Source organism: Nematostella vectensis, chromosome 1 (assembly GCF_932526225.1).
Source record: "Nematostella vectensis chromosome 1, jaNemVect1.1, whole genome shotgun sequence".
In the NCBI taxonomy this organism is placed as follows: Eukaryota; Metazoa; Cnidaria; class Anthozoa; order Actiniaria; family Edwardsiidae; genus Nematostella; species Nematostella vectensis.
The window spans coordinates 12,776,666-12,795,880 of NC_064034.1; the positions used below are offsets into that span (position 1 = coordinate 12,776,666).

At 41.9% G+C, this 19,215-nt stretch overlaps 1 protein-coding gene across 3 annotated transcripts in view; it reads left to right on the forward strand.

Moving 5' to 3' along the window:
- The window catches only part of LOC5515889 (cytoplasmic dynein 1 heavy chain 1), a 55,262-nt gene that overhangs the window by 7,555 nt on the left and 28,492 nt on the right, over positions 1-19,215 (forward strand). For all 3 annotated transcript variants that reach the window (XR_007306215.1, XM_032385646.2, XM_001636007.3), the window contains exons 8-41: positions 206-422; positions 796-1,038; positions 1,326-1,460; positions 1,790-1,924; positions 2,018-2,089; positions 2,158-2,241; positions 2,525-2,704; positions 3,250-3,396; positions 3,665-3,811; positions 4,044-4,288; positions 5,194-5,377; positions 5,879-5,998; positions 6,485-6,625; positions 6,982-7,204; positions 7,596-7,741; positions 7,882-7,992; positions 8,480-8,689; positions 9,030-9,176; positions 9,728-9,894; positions 10,111-10,284; positions 11,032-11,197; positions 11,533-11,718; positions 12,254-12,451; positions 13,189-13,471; positions 13,680-13,780; positions 14,341-14,491; positions 14,838-15,078; positions 15,466-15,649; positions 16,126-16,338; positions 16,547-16,699; positions 16,867-16,952; positions 17,573-17,729; positions 18,178-18,399; positions 18,693-18,896. Coding sequence is in view for 2 of the 3 variants with exons in the window: in XM_032385646.2 (XP_032241537.2) it covers positions 206-422; positions 796-1,038; positions 1,326-1,460; positions 1,790-1,924; positions 2,018-2,089; positions 2,158-2,241; positions 2,525-2,704; positions 3,250-3,396; positions 3,665-3,811; positions 4,044-4,288; positions 5,194-5,377; positions 5,879-5,998; positions 6,485-6,625; positions 6,982-7,204; positions 7,596-7,741; positions 7,882-7,992; positions 8,480-8,689; positions 9,030-9,176; positions 9,728-9,894; positions 10,111-10,284; positions 11,032-11,197; positions 11,533-11,718; positions 12,254-12,451; positions 13,189-13,471; positions 13,680-13,780; positions 14,341-14,491; positions 14,838-15,078; positions 15,466-15,649; positions 16,126-16,338; positions 16,547-16,699; positions 16,867-16,952; positions 17,573-17,729; positions 18,178-18,399; positions 18,693-18,896 (5,773 nt within the window). In the remaining variant the exon portion in view is untranslated. The remainder of the gene's footprint in view (positions 1-205; positions 423-795; positions 1,039-1,325; positions 1,461-1,789; positions 1,925-2,017; positions 2,090-2,157; positions 2,242-2,524; positions 2,705-3,249; positions 3,397-3,664; positions 3,812-4,043; positions 4,289-5,193; positions 5,378-5,878; positions 5,999-6,484; positions 6,626-6,981; positions 7,205-7,595; positions 7,742-7,881; positions 7,993-8,479; positions 8,690-9,029; positions 9,177-9,727; positions 9,895-10,110; positions 10,285-11,031; positions 11,198-11,532; positions 11,719-12,253; positions 12,452-13,188; positions 13,472-13,679; positions 13,781-14,340; positions 14,492-14,837; positions 15,079-15,465; positions 15,650-16,125; positions 16,339-16,546; positions 16,700-16,866; positions 16,953-17,572; positions 17,730-18,177; positions 18,400-18,692; positions 18,897-19,215) is intronic.

Genomic DNA, 19,215 nt, shown 5'->3' on the forward strand with positions numbered 1-19,215 from the left:
GCCAATTTTCAAGCCTAGCAAATGCAATTTGATCAGTTGGGCATCTTTTATCAACTCATATTTTCAACATTCTGAGTTAATAAGTCAGATAAAAAGAGAAAGCACATTTGTCTACACCAAATACTGCACATTTAAGTTATTTTTCTTTTCAATTTTGGATAATACTGTATATAAAAGAGTTTGTATATTATCTCTATGTGCATAGGTATGATGAGCGGATAGACCGAGTAGAAACCAGGATCACCGCTAGACTGCGTGACCAGCTTGGAACAGCTAAGAATGCCAATGAAATGTTCCGCATCTTCTCGCGCTTCAATGCCTTGTTTGTGCGGCCACACATAAGAGGAGCCATTAGAGAATATCAAACCCAGCTCATACAGAGAGTGAAGGATGACATTGAAGCCCTTCATGACAAGTTTAAGGTATTAATAACTATGTATCTTTATTATTCTGTCCAGAAGTTATTCCCTTTCTTGCAAAAATTAACATTTTAGATGAACTGAACTATTAACAAATAATCTTTATTATAAACCTCTTTCTGTAGAACCAATTTTAAGGTGTACACAACTATGTGGCATTATTATTCCAACAAAGATTCACTTCCTGTCCTAACAAAATTAAAAAATTAAACTCTTACCAAATACATAATCTAGATTTCAACCCCAATCAACCCCAATTTGAAGTAAGAGCTTTGAGAAATTAGGTTCTTGAGTAGTCAGTATTGAAAATTAGTTTTTAAATTTCATGTGCATCCTATACATCCGTACTACTTTTTACCCATTTGTCCCCTTACAGGTCCAGTACCCATACAGCAAAGCCTGTAAAATGAGCAGAGTCAGGGACCTTCCACCAGTCTCTGGCTCCATCATCTGGGCTCGTCAAATTGACAGGCAGCTCTCAGCCTACATGCATCGTGTAGAGGATGTGCTAGGAAAGGGATGGGAGAATCATGTGGAAGGACAGAGACTGAAGGCTGATGGGGATAACTTCAGACAAAAACTCAACACACAGGAACTGTTTGATGACTGGTCTAGAAAGGTACGGTAGCCAGTACAGTACATCTTGCCAAGGGGAGGGGGGGGGGCTGGTACTCAGCTATGAGCATGACAGAAGGGATGGGATGTAGCCTAACATTTCAAACAGGAATTTAATAACCAAACACTTTAACACTTTCCTGTGAAAAAAGTTGAATACAGTGTAAATGTTGAATAGTAATCCAGATGCATCTGCGTCAGGTCAGGGTAATTACAAAAAAAACGTTTTTTGAGTTTGATAGCTGAGAAAGATGACTGCATATATCTTACAGTATGTATACACAACTGTAGGTTCAACAGCGCAGCCTCGTGGTCACAGGCCGCATCTTTGCCATTGAAAGTCAGCGAGCAAGAGGTGGTGGTAGAGGGAATCAACTCAAGCTCAAAGTGAACTTCCTGCCAGAGATCATTACTCTTTCAAAAGAGGTAACATCAGCAGGGTCACTTGTATATCCCTTTTGATATAGAAATAAACTTGTAAGTATCTTGAAACTGAGAGTCTGTTAGAATTGGCCATCAATAGTTAGTATCATACAGTATTTTAGAAAATGCTGCAGGGCTATTCTTATAATCCTGACATTATTATTATCCTTACATTACTTCATACTTAGAAATGTAATTTTTAACTGTTTTTTTTTGAAGGATGGTCAAAGAGTGTTCGCACACAGAATTTGATTTCCCTGTCAAGATACACATCTCATTTACATTTTTCATACACAAGTCAAACTTTAAGATCTCCTTATGACTTCTCATAGGTGAGGAATCTGAAATGGCTTGGCTTCAGAGTCCCACTTGCAATTGTGAACAAGGCCCACCAAGCCAACCAGCTCTACCCCTTTGCTATCTCGCTGATTGAGAGTGTTCGTACCTATGAAAGAACCTGTGAAAAGGTGAAGTGTTTCATACAAATATTTCCTACTGTTTTATAGAGACCAGATATAAAAATGTCAGTAGAAGAACTTACCGTAAATGCTATTTTCTAGGTGGAAGAGAAGGAATCTATTGCCCCTCTTGTTGCTGGGTTGAGGAAGGAAGTTCAAGCACTCATCTCAGAGGTATGTGCTAAACATGGCCTCTGCTTGATATATGAAGAAATGCCAAAAGTAACGGTAACTCTCTTTAGGGCATTGGATTGGTGTGGGAGTCATACAAACTGGACCCATACGTTCAGAAACTCGCTGAAGCTGTGTTCAACTTCCAAGAGAAGGTAAAGAAGCACTCTTAACACCATAGAGGAAACGAGTCAGCAGTAATACAATGTGCTTGAAGAATGTCAATCAGCCACTTCATTTCTTTGTTTACATTTGCAAATTAAACTCCTTAAAACATCTATAATTGATGTCAGATACTTAAGTAACAATTTTTTGTTTTAAAATGTAAAGTCAGACAATGGAAATTGATGCACCAAGTATATTTGTCATTGGTTATCATGTCAAAGTTAATGCATACCTTCAGACCTACAATCTGTTACTGTACATTCTCTCCAACAGGTTGATGACTTGTTGAGCAGCGTTGAGAAGATCGACATTGAGGTCCGATCTCTAGATACTTGCTCCTTCAACAACCAGACATTCAGGGATGTCCTTGGCAAGATCCAGAAGGCAGTAGATGAACTCAACCTTCACTCCTACTCCAACCTTCCCTCTTGGGTCAACACCCTCGACCAACAGGTTTGTTTGATGTGGCTTTATGATGTATTATAGCTCGACAATATTTTTTACCAACTTATTTTTATTAAATAGATTTAAAACCTTTCATTTTAAATGGAAAATTGCCAATTGCCAGATAGCCGTTCTAAGATTGAAAGGTGCCATAGGTCTTATTATATTTTGAAGAAGGATATGGATGGGTAATAGAGTTGTACATCAAAGGTAATCAATGTATAGTTTTGGCATCTCTGGAGTAATGAACTTTTTTTAATAAAGGTCATAGTAAATACCCATAAGGTTTTAGAGCTGATATTTACCATTTGCTATTGCACTGTCAACATATTCAAAATAGGTGTACAGTATCTTCAACACGTAAAATAAAAGAAACACCCAGGATACTGGCGAATGAAAGATTAAAATATTCAGTGACAGTGCTTACATCTTATTACAGTCCAAAATACAATTATAAAAAAACAGTCTTTGACAGTTAGTCAGTCTTATTAGTACAGCATTTGACAATGCGTATTTCAAAGTCTACAATGCCAATGCTTCTTTCTGGCTTGCAGGTGGAGATGCACCTTTCACGTCGCTTGCAGGCTGGTATCAAGAGCTGGACTGATTGCCTCAAGGGGAACAAGAGTAGCAGACATGTAGATGACACAGACATGGCATCCATGGCCGCCCACAAGCCTGGAGGAGACCCAGAGATCATTGTACGTCATACACCAGCTTATTATTACAATTATTTTTCTACTACCCACATGCTGACTACTTTTTTAATGCAGTGAAAAGCAGAAAATGAGGATATAGTGATTATGCCTATTCCTATTTAGGGTGTGTTTTTTTACTCGTGATTCTGGAATGAGAATGATTAGAATAGAAAAAGTGTGTGTTTGTTTATCCCGCATTCCCATTCCGGAATGAAATGGAGGCAATTATTTGACAGACCTTATTTAACAAGTCTTTAACTTGTGTTTTCAGGTCTCCATCCATGAGGTTTGCATCCAGAACCAAGTGCTGTTTATGCGGCCACCTGTAGAGCATGCTCGAGAACATCTCATTAATGAACTGCATGCTTGGGTTGGCATCATCACCACTCTGCCACGCATACAGAGCTCAAGATACCAGGTGAGAGCTAATTAACCGTACTTGACTTGAGTCTGACATTACTGTATCGAGGGATACTCAACAAATAGAGCAAGGTGCATGACATTGACTTGCATGACAAAAGTGCCTTCTTCAGGCTTGTCTTGGGAGTTAAATGCTACTATGGTAGATACTTATCAAGTAGAACATGTTGTGTGACATTGACATTGACAATTAAATTTTCCTGCCATGTAACTCCATTGTTATTATGTAGGTTGGCCTGGAGCGTGACGAGTCCGAGTCTGACATCTCGTATCGTAACCTGTTGGCAATGCTTCCAGAAGGTCCCGAGGTGTTGCAGGATGCGTATGGTTCCATCGAGGATATCGTGGAGGCAGTAGAGAAATACTCCAAGGTTTGGTTGCAATACCAGGCCCTCTGGGACATGGACATTGGCTTGGTGTACAACAGGCTTGGAGAAGGGCTGGATAAATGGATGAAGCTGCTCAAGGATATCAAGTATGTAGCAGTGTCTCCTTAGAGTATACACTGGACATGGGGAATCCTATATGTAGCAGTGTATTCTTATTGTATTCCAGACAGGGATGAATTCTGCATGTCGCAGAACGTGTCTCCTGATAGTATACCATAGATAGATGTGAATCCTTAATTTGTCAAAGGGGGGCACCAATGCATAAAACATGTGGATTTAGCTCCTACCAAGCATTTCTTTTAAAATTTCTGTCCAGAGAGAGGTAACCGCTCTCAACACCAACATTGTTTTCAAGTGTTATATTGCCATTAAAATAATCTCAATATCGCATCGTGATTATGGCACATGGATTCTCAATCACCTAAATCGTGCAACGCAAATTATAAAACATGTATTATTCACAAATTACGGTAGGTTTTAAAACATGCCAGGCGCCCGTTTCTCGAAACACCCGAGAATTCTCGGGCCCGAAAACTTTATTTTGCATTTTTGCTAAAAATTTCGCATGTTTTCCTTTTGGAGAACCGCTTTCATGTTTTAGAACAGTTTGAACTTCCTTTGGTTCGAATTTCAAATGATTATGCTTAATAGGGCTATTTTTGAAGTTTTGCTGAACCCAAAAAGTTACCCGAAAAGTCTCGGGTGAGTGCGAGGTCCCGAAAAATTTCTTAATATTTAAGCCATGTGAATTTCGGGCCCGAGAAGTTCGGGAAAAGTCAAAATCTATAAATCTATAAAGAGAATCATCCTTCACACGAATCTTTGTGGTAAAATACGATGTTTGACGGTATTTCAACACATTTAGATACCATAAATTTTTATAGGATTAGCCAGCTTTTCGAATTTAAGAAATAAAAAGTTTTCGGGCCCGATAATTTTCGGGTGTTTCAAGAAACGAGCACCAGGTTGTCTAAGTCGTGACCTGTTTTAGGAAATCCCGTGTGACGTTTGACACTTCTGAAAGCAAGAAGGTGTTCGGGCCAATTGTGATAGACTACGCCCAGGTCCAGTCTAAGGTGAATATGAAATATGACACTTGGCATAAAGACATCCTGAGCAAGTTCGCCTCCAGGCTTGGAGACAACATGTCTGACTTCTACGGCAGCATCTCCAAGGTAAGACCCTACACCTGACATTGGCCTATCCAGGAAAAAAGTTTTTTTTTTGCGTGGAAAATATGCATTTTAGGGCCACGAATAGTCTCTTCAGACCTCCTTTAGTGTCAAACCCCCATCTATGTATAAAATGTAAAAGGTTAAGCTGTGATATCCATTTACACCCTTTGACAGGTTGATTAATTTGGCAGAACCGCACAAATAGGGGTTTAATGTTTTAGATATTCCCGATTTTTTTCTAGTTATCAGATCTCAGATCGTTCTGATGTCATTTGTTCAAACACATACTAAAGGGTTTATTATTGTTTTCCATTGCTTCGTAAGATGGCTGCTTGTGACTCTATTATTATTGTTTTCCATTGCTTCGTAAGATGGCTGCTTGTGACTATTATTATTGTTTTCCATTGCTCCGTAAGATGGCTGCTTGTGACTCTATTATTATTGTTTTCCATTGCTTCGTAAGATGGCTGCTTGTGACTCTATTGCACATGTTCATTCCAGGCTCGTTCAGACATGGAACAGCAGAGTATCGAGGGGGCATCCACATCTGATGCTGTCGGCTTTATCACAGTCGTGCAGTCCCTTAAACGCAAGCTCAAGAACTGGGACGTCAACGTTGAGGTATCGGACAATACACAATGTCTAACTAAACTAGGGGTGCATAGCAAGACATCGATATTAATTGGCTTTTTTGAGATTTAAAAATAACCAAACGAATTATAGGTTAGGTCTGCGCATACTATCGCTCTGATTCCTTATAGATAAGGCAGGGCTCTGTGGTATAGCTAGTCAAGGGCTTTAGATAGCCCCTTGCTCAGTTTTTTGTATTGAATTTGTTTTATCAATGTAATATATTTAGCAATCAGATTCTTAATAAGATTCTTTATTGTATGTTAGATGTTCAATGTGCGCTCATAAGCATCACTGTTAGCATTTGTTAGCATCACTGTTTTGTTCTTGTCTTGTTCGTTACATAATTATTTCCAAAAGAAAAAAAACTCTTTTTGCTGGCTCCCTGCACATGCTAATAGAGGGCTACTAAAGTGTCTGTAAAGTTTCTGTTTCTGTAAAGTAACGTTTCTGTTTCGTTGGGATCTTGTTTGCTAGATGTACAAAGAGGGCCAGCGTATTCTGGAGAGGCAGCGCTTCGCCTTCCCCCCTTCTTGGCTGTACGTGGACAATGTTGAGGGCGAGTGGGGAGCGTTCAACGACATCCTGAAGAGGAAGGATTCGAGTATCCAGACACAGGTCATAAATCCTACCATCTTTTAAGTGCAACTTTTATATGTAACACGATATATTTGAAGTCGAGCCAGTAGCGGTTTCTGTTCATTCCAAAATCGTTATAAAGGTAAAATGATGAAATTTTTTGGGTCACCCCCACCCCCCACCCCCCTAGATTTAGATCGGCCCATGCAAGCGGATCTCCCGGCCTCAAGACACCCCGTTATTGTCATTGAGCTCAATCTAGTATTTATGGTACTACAGAGTAGTCACTATTTTCATCAAAATTCACGATTTTATATGCCGTAGATAACCGCACAAACCAACACATTCTCCAAGCGTTTCAAGGTGCAATGTCAAACAACTTTTTTTCTTTCTAGGTCGCCACGCTGCAGATGAAGATCATCACCGAAGATCAGTCTGTGGAGACACGTACCTCAGATCTTCTGACGGACTGGGAGAAAGGCAAGCCAGTTGCTGGCAGCATGCGGCCCGACCAGGCATTGAACAACCTCGCCATCTACGAGGGCAAATTCACTCGTCTCAAGGAAGACAGAGACAACGTGGCCAAGGCAAAGGAGGCCCTCGAGTTGATGGAACCAGGTATCACAAGTCATGCTCTTTTATGTTTTTCTTACATGGTACTCGATGCTGGTTATCTCAGCTGTTTTTTGTCGGCTATATTTACAATCACCCTTCGCGAATGTCTTTAAAAGTATCCAACCTTTCAAAGCAAAGCAATTGTTCATTCCAAACCATTGTTTAATGCTGTTTAATCTACTAATGATTATAATGGTCAGTTTAACGATCAGTTTAACACCATCTATGTCATCTGCCATGATCTGTCATGATAAAACCCTGAAACAATATCGTTGGATTCCAGTATTTCGTTAAAACTGCTAAAACTGTGATATTCATATGGCAAGGAGTCATGGATGTATGTGGCATTGGTTCAAGGGATAGGTAAGCTTAAGTAAACTAATGTTTTCTGCAGGTACGTTGGCGCCCAGTGAGGAGAGGGTTCTGGTCGCTTTTGAAGAGCTGCAGGATCTAAAGGGCGTTTGGTCTGAGCTGGCTAAGGTCTGGGAAAAGGTTGATGAGCTGAAGGAGCGACCTTGGCTCTCTGTTCAACCTAGAAAGGTAATTTGCCATATAAAAACTGCTCTCTGTTATATCAGTATGAAACCCTTGATTATAGCTGACAAAGGCAATTATTACAAAGCTAATACGCGAATCTTTTGAAACCGTAACTGACCATCGCATGCTATGTTACGTTTTAGTTGCGCCAGTCTCTTGATGAGTTGTTGAGCGACATGAAGAACCTTCCTGCCCGCCTGCGCCAGTACGCCTCATTTGAATTCGTCCAGAAGACCATCAAGACCTATCTCAAGGTTTGTTCCACGCCTAGATGCATTACATGTTTTGGCCTATGAGGGCAATGTGTTCTTGGTAATACGTCAATTCTGACAATTGCCATAATGCAATCGCCAAAACACCCAATAATGATAACGATGCTAGTTTTTTTTTTCATCGGAGGGCAAGCTACCATGGCATAATAAAAAAACAATAATTGACAATTAATACATATTGGACAGTCATAATTGGAAAAGCTGTCGGTTCTTCCAGGCAAGACATAATCTTAGTAAATAAGGGGCACTTGTTGTAAATAACCTCCTGGTGATCAGTGGGTATAATATTGTATTAGGTTGGACGCGCTTTATAAACCTTCTTCATGCTTCATGCCTACTTACATTGTTTGTCTTTTTATCTTTAAAACTTTTTTTATGTTTTAACTCAACTTTGATAAGGCATAAGGTCCCTGAAATTCACTTACACCCTAAGGTGTTTGACACAAAATGTTTTATCATTTGTACACAGATGAACATGCTGATTGTTGAGCTAAAATCGGAGGCACTGAAGGAACGTCACTGGAAGACGCTGATGCGGCGCTTACACGTGAACTGGGTGCTGACGGACCTCACCCTCGGCCAGGTCTGGGATGTTGACCTGCAGAAGAACGAGGCTGTGGTGAAGGATACAATCCTTGTCGCGCAGGGAGAGATGGCCTTAGAGGAGTTCCTCAAGCAGGTAGGCTCTTGTAAAAGTCTGTTGGTCGTGGAAATGTTGGCTTTATCCAGGTTCCACTGTAATCTGATATTCATTCCAACCACAATTGTTCTGTTCTTTCTCCCTAAATGAAAATACTTGATGAAACAAATTCATAGCAATTTTACGGTTTTTACGTATTTGTGTAAACATACAAATACTAATCTAGAGAATTTTGGATATAAAAAATATATCTCCTCGATCGTTACTGAGGACTCTACTTACTACTAACATTCTACTAACCTATTTCCCTCGAGTTAATATGATTGTTTCCTGAAGTAGTAGTTTGATTCTTACAGTGCGGTCCACTATATTTCCTTAGGTTCGTGATGTGTGGCACTCGTTCGAGTTGGACCTGGTTAACTACCAGAACAGATGCCGTATCATCCGTGGATGGGATGACTTGTTCACCAAGGTTAAGGAGCACATCAACAGCATCTCGGCTATGAAACTTTCACCCTACTACAAGGTGGGTACCGTGATACGAGGGGTGGGTGTCAGGGTTGGTATCGTGACTGATACCATGGGTAGTTATCATTACTACAAGGTGGGTATCACTGGTTATCCTTAGCTGGTGGAGATATGGAAGCGACTAGTAGCTGCCATTTAGTTCGCAATTTCGGTAATACCGATGTCAGATAATAAAAGATAAAGCTATGTGGAATTGATTTGATTTTTGATAAAAAAAAATTGAAAAATAGTACCTAAACATTTACTTTTAGGAAAGGAAATTCCCCAATTGGGTAGTGGCACTAAGGCAACTCCCGCCAGAAAACAAATGTGTTCCTTCACTTGTGGTGGTTTTCCATTCCATTGTGTAAAAATATCTCGTTCACAAGCATTCTCCATCTATCAACACCAGTTTGTTAGTCCTTTATACAGTCGTTCTAACCTCTGTCATACAATGCGCTTGAGCTCAGTAATGACTGCTTACCATTGGATACTACCAATGTGTTGGATCAAAAGTATTCTCCATATAGTTCTCTTACATTGGCTCTTACCATTCATTGGATTTTGTAGGTGTTTGAGGAGGATGCTCTTCAGTGGGAAGAAAAGCTGAACAGGATCCACGATACCTTTGACGTCTGGATTGACGTGCAGCGGCGCTGGGTGTACCTGGATGGTATCTTCAGTGGTAGTGCCGACATCAAGACCCTCCTTCCAGTGGAGACACAACGGTTCAGCAGGTATAGTGTACTCGGCAACATGGGAAGAAATCATCACTTATTTTCAGTCTGGAATACGTCTGGGATAATGTGCCTCAAACAAGTAAAGGATCAATTATTTTTCTCGCAAATATTACGCATTTAAAACCTTTGAATTTGAAATATTTACGAAGTATAAGCAATTGGAATGGTTTGTTAGCTGTCTCTACTCACTAGTTTACATTGCTTTCTTAACAGCATCAGCACTGAGTTCTTGTCACTGATGAAGAAGGTGGCCAAGTCCCCCATGATGATGGACGTGTTGAACATCCAGGGCGTACAGCGGCAGCTGGAGCGATTGGCTGACCTGCTCGGCAAGATCCAGAAGGCCCTTGGAGAGTACCTCGAGCGTGAGAGAGCCTCCTTTCCCAGGTAGTCACACATGTCATGCTGTGTCACACATGTCACGCTGTGTCCTTCCCCAGGTAGTCACACATGTCACGCTGTGTCCTTCCCAAGATAGTCACACATGTCACGCTGTGTCCTTCCCCAGGTAGTCACACATGTCACGCTGTGTCCTTCCCCAGGTAGTCACACATGTCACGATGTGTCACACATGTGTCAGTATCAGCATATGTTTTTTGTTAAGATGGCTCTGTAAAACGAAGCCAAAGTCAGGCGATTTTACCAAGATAACGCACCTTCCACTGCGATCTAAGGCAGCAGCTGATTTATGATATTTTCCAGCCAACACAGAATTAAAGCCGCATTGTCACCAGTCACCGGTCGATTACGAAACAATATCTTATGATTTTTAATGGAAAACGCGAAAAATATTTCAACATTTTGAAAGCAGGGTGTCTATTGGAAGTTTCTTTGAGGATGTGATTGATAATTTGGATCGGATGGCCTGTTTTAACAGGCCATCCGCTCTAAATATATAAAAATATATAAAAAGATATAAAAAGATATTTAAAAATATCTCGGATTTTAATAGATTCTTTTGTCTTTTAACGGTTGAGGTTTCCGTCGGACCTCGGTAAGTAAACTGGTGACAATGCGGCTTGAGATGAATATGTTCCATTTGGGCATAGAAACGGGTAGCCTCGGCTAACAAGTGTAGGCTGCAGCTAAATAATTTGTGGTGCTGCTATATTTATCTGCTTGTGTGGTTACTAGGTTCTACTTCGTTGGCGACGAGGATCTGCTGGAGATCATTGGCAACAGCAAGAGCATCCCCAAGCTACAGAAACACTTCAAGAAGATGTTCGCTGGAGTCGCCACCATCACACTCAATGAGGACGAGACGCTCATCACAGGGCTCAGCTCCAAGGAAGGCGAGGAGGTAAGGAAACCAAGAAGCATTTCTGCGTTTTTAATATCTAGATATGTCCTGCTCAATTTAATATCCAGATTTGTTCTGTCTTTTGTCATTATAAGTTTCCAATTGTTACATCCTAACTACCAAACCGGAGTCGGTACTTAATGCAAAATTAAAAGTCTCATATTAGCCTCTGTTTCGAAGTGTTTAGTTGTTGCTAAAAAAAATAATTAATCGCTTTCTAGTGTGGAATAATCATTATCAATTGTTATTTAATAGCGCTGAAGGGTTTAGGTTATCAATCTAGAAGCGCTTCTTCTTTCAGCGTCTCTGAAGTTCCATTGTATTCGTTTCACCAGGTTGAATTCCAGAAACCAGTTTCCTTGAAGGAGCACCCGAAGGTGAATGAGTGGTTGACGTGCGTGGAGAATGAAATGCGCACTACTCTGGCCACGCTGCTCGCCGCCTCTGTCAAGGAAACTCACCAATTTAACACAGAGCAAGTCGACAACAGCGTCTACATGAAGTGGGTTGATACCTACCAGGTAAGGTGATGTGAAATTTTACCAACTATTCATAACAAAAACAACTGAAAATGCCTTTTTAAATGTACCAATGGATTAAGCTTTCGATAGCTAATTGTGCTTAACATCCGAATCCGAGAACACGAGGGATTCACAGTCCCCAATGTAGAGAATCAGGTTTGACACCTCTAAAATAGTTTAGCTGCCTTGAGTTCGAACCCAGGTCCTGGCTGCTTGGGAGACAAAGCTTGTACCACTGAGCTATCGCGCTACTCCTGCTATTATCGATATTGTCACTGAACATAAAAACGTAGACATTCTATAATATCTCGCTATGTCAAGTTGCATTCATTTAATTCTGGAAGTAAGCTGAACCCAACTTTGCAATCTCGTACCTCCTCCATCCTCCCGCAACGCCTTCAAACAGTAAAGCACCCTCCCCATATGTTCACTCTGGTTAATGATTGGAAGAAAGCCTAATCTTTAAAGCCGTGAAAGCACTGCAATATCTACGAGATAATGGAACATACCATGTTTTGTTTCTTTGACTTCACAGGCACAGCTAGTCGTTTTGGCAGCCCAAATTTCCTGGTCCGAGAGCTGCGAGAATGCTCTTCAGCAAATCGCCAATAACCCCAAGGACATGTCGCCCCTAGAGAAGGTTCTTAAGGTGGTGGAGGCCACGCTTAACGTGCTTGCGGACTCGGTGTTGCAGGAACAGCCTCCAGTTCGCAGACGCAAACTGGAACATCTGGTGAGTATATGACACTCATGTCTGTAGTTAGTATGGGACATCTTGCTAGGGCTCATGGTGGGTAAGCTCTGAAAGTGAACAGGTAAATAGGTTACTGTTGAAAACAATAGAAATTTCAAGTAATACATACAAGCAAGCGACAAATATAACAAACACATTTGGCGGCAGCCTTTACCAGTAGATATACCATTCTGTCTCGTTGCCTTACTTTTGAACCTCCATTAAGCTGCCATTAGGCAGCTTAATCTTAGTCTTGCTTAGTCTTACGCAAAGACGACGGCGACGTCTTCAAGAACGGTGTGTGCACATATTCCAAAACGATCGTTGACGTCCCTGAAGGTGCGCGTAGAACGTGAAAATAGGAAAATGCTGTTCTAGATTTGCCGTCGGGGATGACAACGGCCGGTGCGTACGCCGTTCTTGATGCCGTCTCTGTCGTCTTTGCGTAAGGTCTCTATTAGCACGGTCCCGACGTTGCCTTATAGGGGTAGAACTCTATCTGCATCCTATATGGCATCATGTCTAATGCGACCTAAGGCTAGCTCAGGGCGTTCTTATTAGGTTTCCTGTTCTCGGAGATAAACCATTTGGCAGCCTAGGGTCTGGAATAAGATCACCCATAGAACAATGAGATGGTTTCCTGTGAAGTCACAATTCTTACGAAACACTGGAAGCCCATCAGAAACCTGTATAAGATTTCCTGAGAGAATGCTGGTGAAGTTTATTTATCTATTTAGATCATCGAGCATGTCCATCAGCGTGACGTGACACGGAGCTTGTTGAACTGTGGCGTGACAGGGAACAAGGCATTTGAGTGGCTGAGCCAGATGCGCTTCTACTTCGACCCCAAGCAGAAGGAAGTGCTTCAGCAGTTGTCCATCCACATGGCGAATGCCAAGTTCAACTACGGGTTTGAGTACCTTGGTGTACAGGACAAGCTTGTCACCACACCCCTCACCGATCGCTGCTATCTGACCATGACACAGGCCCTGGAGGGAAGGCTTGGAGGGTCACCCTTTGGTGAGCGCGCATTCATGGCCGTGTTAGCAAGTGCTCAAATCAGAATAACTTTAAGCTTTCTTCTAAATCCCCAGGGTCATCATTCAAGCTTAAATTACTTAAACCAAGACTGTCCAGTCATTCTTTACAAAAAAGTGCATTTGAATTGTACATTTATAGCAAAATGGATGTTCGCCGCTTGCCTCATAAATATATATGCTTTCTGCAGGACCCGCTGGTACTGGTAAGACGGAGTCTGTCAAGGCTCTCGGCCAGCAGCTTGGTCGCTTTGTCCTCGTCTTCAACTGCGATGAGACTTTTGACTTCCAGGTAATGTTGTTCACTTGAAGTTACGAAATCTGCAACATTTAGCTTAGGGTTGCTTACCGTTGCACACATGGGAAAAGATCTCATGGAAAAGGGGCTCGAGAGGGCAAGGACTGTAAGTCCTGATCACTTTAGCTGGTAGGAGATAACAAATGTTGATCAGCCACTCCCTTGCTATTATTTATATTTAAAGATACAACGGTCTATTTACGAAAAAGCTTCAAAATAACCATCTACAAATGCAGTCTGATACGTTATTGCGATATCTGGGTAAAGGTTACGCACTTGAATTAATGCCTTGAAGTTGATGCTCCGTGTAGCTCGTTATCGTGCGGGAGCGTAAAATAGCGAGGACTTCTGTTAGTAGGAATTCAAGTGTTCTGGTTTACCTTAAATCTCCAATACGGCTTATAGACCATGGCCATGTTAGATAACCCAGTTAATGGCCAGTTAGTGTCCAGGGTTTTGGATACTTCGAGGACTCAATTTAACGGGAGCTGTCTTTGACGGAAATTCAGTTGTGAGTTGGTGTTACTCGTACTGACACTGTGTGTTTTCGCCAGGCGATGGGCCGTATCTTCGTCGGCCTTTGTCAAGTCGGTGCATGGGGGTGCTTTGACGAGTTCAACCGGCTGGAGGAGCGCATGTTGTCGGCTGTATCCCAGCAGATTCAGACCATCCAGCTGGCGCTGAAAGAATCTGCTGATGACACAAGTACGTACTTTATATGCTACTATACATATTGCGAATGTTCGGTCCGTTGCCCCCTACGTAGAGATGGATAATTAGATATTACAAAGTTCTTGGGTGGGGGTGGGGGGGGGGGGGAGAAAAAAGGGGACCTCTACGCGATAATCAGTATGTCAAATATTTAATGGTCCTTACCATATTCGAAATTATGACCATATCGAAACTGACGATTTGAAAACCCAATAACAAGTCTTGTAGTAGTATAATACACCATTCCACCGTTAAGCCTCTACTTTTAAGTAGTTGTATAAATGGCCTCCCTTTAAGACTGGTGTTCTTTGCTGATAGTGATTCATTCATTTTCGTCTAGCATCTTCTATCACCATCGAGCTGGTTGGCAAGCAGGTGCGCGTCAGTCGCAACATGGCCATTTTCATCACCATGAATCCGGGATATGCGGGACGATCCAACCTACCGGACAACCTGAAGAAGCTCTTCCGCAGCTTAGCCATGACCAAACCGGACAGGCAGCTGATTGCTGAGGTCATGTTGTACTCGCAGGGATTTAGGACTGCTGAGAAGTTGGCCAGCAAGATTGTGCCTTTCTTTAAGTGAGTTATACTACTGTTAAAGCTAGCCTTCCAGTTGGGTTATTATATAGATTTCTTTGTAAGGTATACTTCAAGTAAGTTATGCTACAATACTACAGTATAAGTTAGCTAAGCTAGCCTTCCAGTTGGGGATTTTTACACACTTATTATACTGGCATATTGTTAAATAAGTATTTATAAGTAATAATACAGTATAACAAGTAAGTTATTCTACTGCATAGGCTAGCCTATGTATTATACAGACTTAATATACAGGCATACTGTAAAAACATATTTTATCGCAGATTTTATTGGGAATGTGTGATATGGTAGTCCCAGAAATGTTCCCCTTTCCCTTATTATTCGTCTCCTTACTTAGTTAATTTCCATATTTGTGCCATGCCCTAGGTTGTGCGACGAGCAGCTGTCCAACCAGTCTCACTATGACTTCGGCTTGCGTGCGCTCAAGAGCGTACTGATCAGCGCGGGTAATGTAAAGCGAGACAAGATCCAGAAGATCAAGGAGAAGCTGATCGCAAAGGGAGAAAAAGCGGACGAGGCTGCCATCTCTGAGGGACTAAACGAACAGGAGGTGAGAGCAGTGTGCGTTAATACGGCTCTAGTATTAATACATTCTGTATTAATAATAGAACCAAAGAAAATAGTAACAGGATTCATTGCTGTAATAGGATTCATTGCTGTTTGGCCTTTCACTCACAGCCTAATCTTTTCACATTTGAGTGATACCCGCATATGAGGGCTTTATTTCCCTTATAATTCCTATAAAAGTATTAGAGCTATACGCAATTCAGTATGCTACAAGAATCGTAGATCCCAACTAGTCATGTTTATTTTAATGTTTTATCGGTATGAAGGCTAGCAATTGTGCAAAACGCATTTATAACAGCAACTACCTTTTTTGTATGCACTAGCCTAAGCGCAATATTATGCTGACAACTAAATAAATCTGTGAAGCTGTTAACCCTCCTAGAATGCTGGATTACGGGAGCACATATCCAATGTGGTTGAGTCAAAGGCATAGACGTAAGACTTTGTTTTTGTTGCTAGATTCTGATCCAGAGCGTATACGAGACAATGGTACCCAAGCTTGTGGCAGAGGACATTCCGCTTCTCCAGAGCCTGCTGTCGGACGTGTTCCCTGGCATCAAGTATGTAAGCGCAGAGATGGACCAACTCAAAGCTGAGATCAAGAAGGTCTGTGCTGAGATGCACCTGACCTACGGCGAGGGCGAGGAGCAGGGCGGATCTTGGGTAGAGAAGGTAAGATAAAAGAGGGACAGGGCAGGGCATGGGTGGAAAGGGTAAGGTGAGTTCTCAGCAATAAGGGGGACACCAAGAGGAACTGAGAGGATGGTGGGTGGGGAACTTAGGATTGGTGAGGCGGTGGTGAAGAGTAGGGTGAAATCAAATGTTTGATTTAAAGATAGTTCAGGTGAAAGATCAATTATGGTTTTCTCCTTCTGTCCAGGTGCTCCAGCTGTACCAGATCTGCCAGATTCACCACGGGCTAATGATGGTTGGACCCAGTGGTAGCGGGAAGTCGTCTGCCTGGCGTGTGCTGTTGAAAGCACTGGAGCGAGTTGAAGGCGTCGAAGGCATCTGCCATGTCCTCAATCCCAAGGTATATCATCGTCAATTGTTGGCATCAGATGCTACATAAATATGACATGTTCTTAGACGTCATTTCTATTGCTGGTATTGGCTATTCTATAACAATGCTTTGCCTTCGATTGAATTTGTTATCATATTTTGACTACAAATTTCGGTATTGTGCGGCTCCTTCCTCAGGCTATCTCCAAGGAGTTCCTGTACGGTACCTTGGACCCCAACACTCGGGAGTGGACCGACGGTCTGTTCACACACGTCCTTAGAAAGTAAGTAGATTCAGACACAAGTTCTGATGAGTTGTTGATCAAATACATAAAGAGTAGTAAGCATTTCACTATAAATGCTTACAAAATATTACAAGAATTGATTTTACCTAACTTGTCCTAGCTTTTATAGCCAAATTCGTTGTTGCGCGACCTGCCAGAATCCAAAATTCCTTTCTTCGTTTGGGAATAGCGCGTAGTCAACCAAACTAAACAATCAAAACCAGACAAACCGCCCCCAAAGCTTGTGTCTGACTACGCGCTATTCCCAAACACATGGACTTTGAATTCGCCGAGTTCGCGCAACAACGAATTTGGCTGCAAGCACTGTCCTATCTTTGTGTTAAAGAGCGTGTTCACGGTTGTTTGCCAATGTTAACCGATAGCGATTCAATCACGTATCTAACATCGATAACAATCTTTTCAAGATTATTGATCACTTTTTCCGCCTGCGTCCTAGATCTTGACCCGTGGTTTTATTTTGGTTCTAAGATCATCAATCATGATTATAGCTTGCGTCTAGGATTATTGATCGCGATATCATGCATGTTGCGAATAAGATTATTCTGGATCGTTTCGTAAGTCATATCTATAACATTTGTCACGTTTACCTGTGCGTCTAGGATCATTGAGAATGTACGTGGGGAGCTAGGTAAACGGCAATGGATCGTGTTTGATGGTGATGTTGATCCCGAGTGGGTGGAGAACCTGAACAGCGTGTTGGACGACAACAAGCTACTTACCCTGCCAAATGGAGAACGTCTGGCTATACCTCCAAACGTAAGTTAGGGGATGCTTCTTATAACAAATTATAATTTTTGTGCTTCATTTGTTGCAAGGTATTTCCACGTTTAATTTAAATTATTCGACATTAAAGACTGTGGTACAAAATGCACTCATATTTAAAAGGCCGGAGTCGGAAAACGATGAGCTAAGGAATGTCTGTTTGCAGTATTGAGATTCTAAGAACTATCCCCTATAGTAAAATGTTAGCCTAAAGAGCTCTAGCCATACCTCTGGTATTATTTTCATTTCGATCAAATCTCGAAATAATCATAAAAAAAAGTTTCATTCTTTATTGACCAAATTCACAAATTGACCAAATATCGCATTAGCTCCTCCAAATCAGCCAATGCAAATAAACGCTGTGTCGCATCGGTATTTCGCTCTGATGAGCAAATGACAGCTGCCAGAGACTGCTCTCTTACTTTGCGGTTTTACTTGGCAGGTGCGCATCATGTTTGAGGTCCAGGATCTCCGCTTTGCCACTCTCGCTACCGTCAGTCGCTGCGGCATGGTCTGGTTTAGCGAGGACGTCCTCTCTACAGAGATGATCTTTGACAGCAACCTGACGCGCATGCGCAAAGTACCGCTGGAAGAGGCGGAAGAGGAGAGCAGGCGCATACAAAGCGCTCCGCAGGGCGAGGATGTGCTATCACCATCCATGCAGGTACGTGATCAGCCAATCAGGAGCTGAATAGCACGCGTGATTGATAGGTTGGAGCGGTAACACTTAGATTCTTTCATTCCTGGTTCGCTATATCGAGATTATCTCGAGACAGACCATTAGATATCTTAAGGGAGAATGACTGAATTCCTCTTAAAAATCGCACAAGCTTCATACTCCTATAGGTTTTAATTAAGGCTGTTATATGAGACGCCACTGCTAATGGGGAAACAGGCTGTTGTTTTAAACTTCCCATTAGGACAATTATCGCTCATTCAAATCACACATCTTTCCAGCTTCAGCGCGACGTGGTCGAGATCCTCCAAGAATACTTCTCGTCTAATGGCCTGGTTATGAAGTGCCTCGAGTTCGCCTTCAAGCAAGAGCACGTGATGGATTTCACACGCATGCGTGCTCTAGAGTCTCTATTCTCTATGGTGCACCAGGGCGTCAGGAACGTGCTACAATATAATCAGCAGCACCCAGACTTCCCTATGGACGTGAGTATGGGTTGACGCCTGTGTATGTTTTTTTTTACGCTGTAGGAATGTGTTTTAGTATAATCAACGGCATCCAGACTTCCCTATGGACGTGAGTATGGGGTGACGCCTACGTGTGTGTTTGACGATGTAGAAATGTGTTATAGTACAATCCTAAGCAACAAGACTTTTCTCATAATCGTAAGCATGGCCTGTGGTTTTGGAGAGGAGTGGGTTTTGGAAGAGGAAGATGACATGGGGAGCGTAGGGTAGGAATGTTTTAACTGTGAACACTTAAACTTCACCGTGGACGTGGGCGCATGGGGAAATCCTACATGGC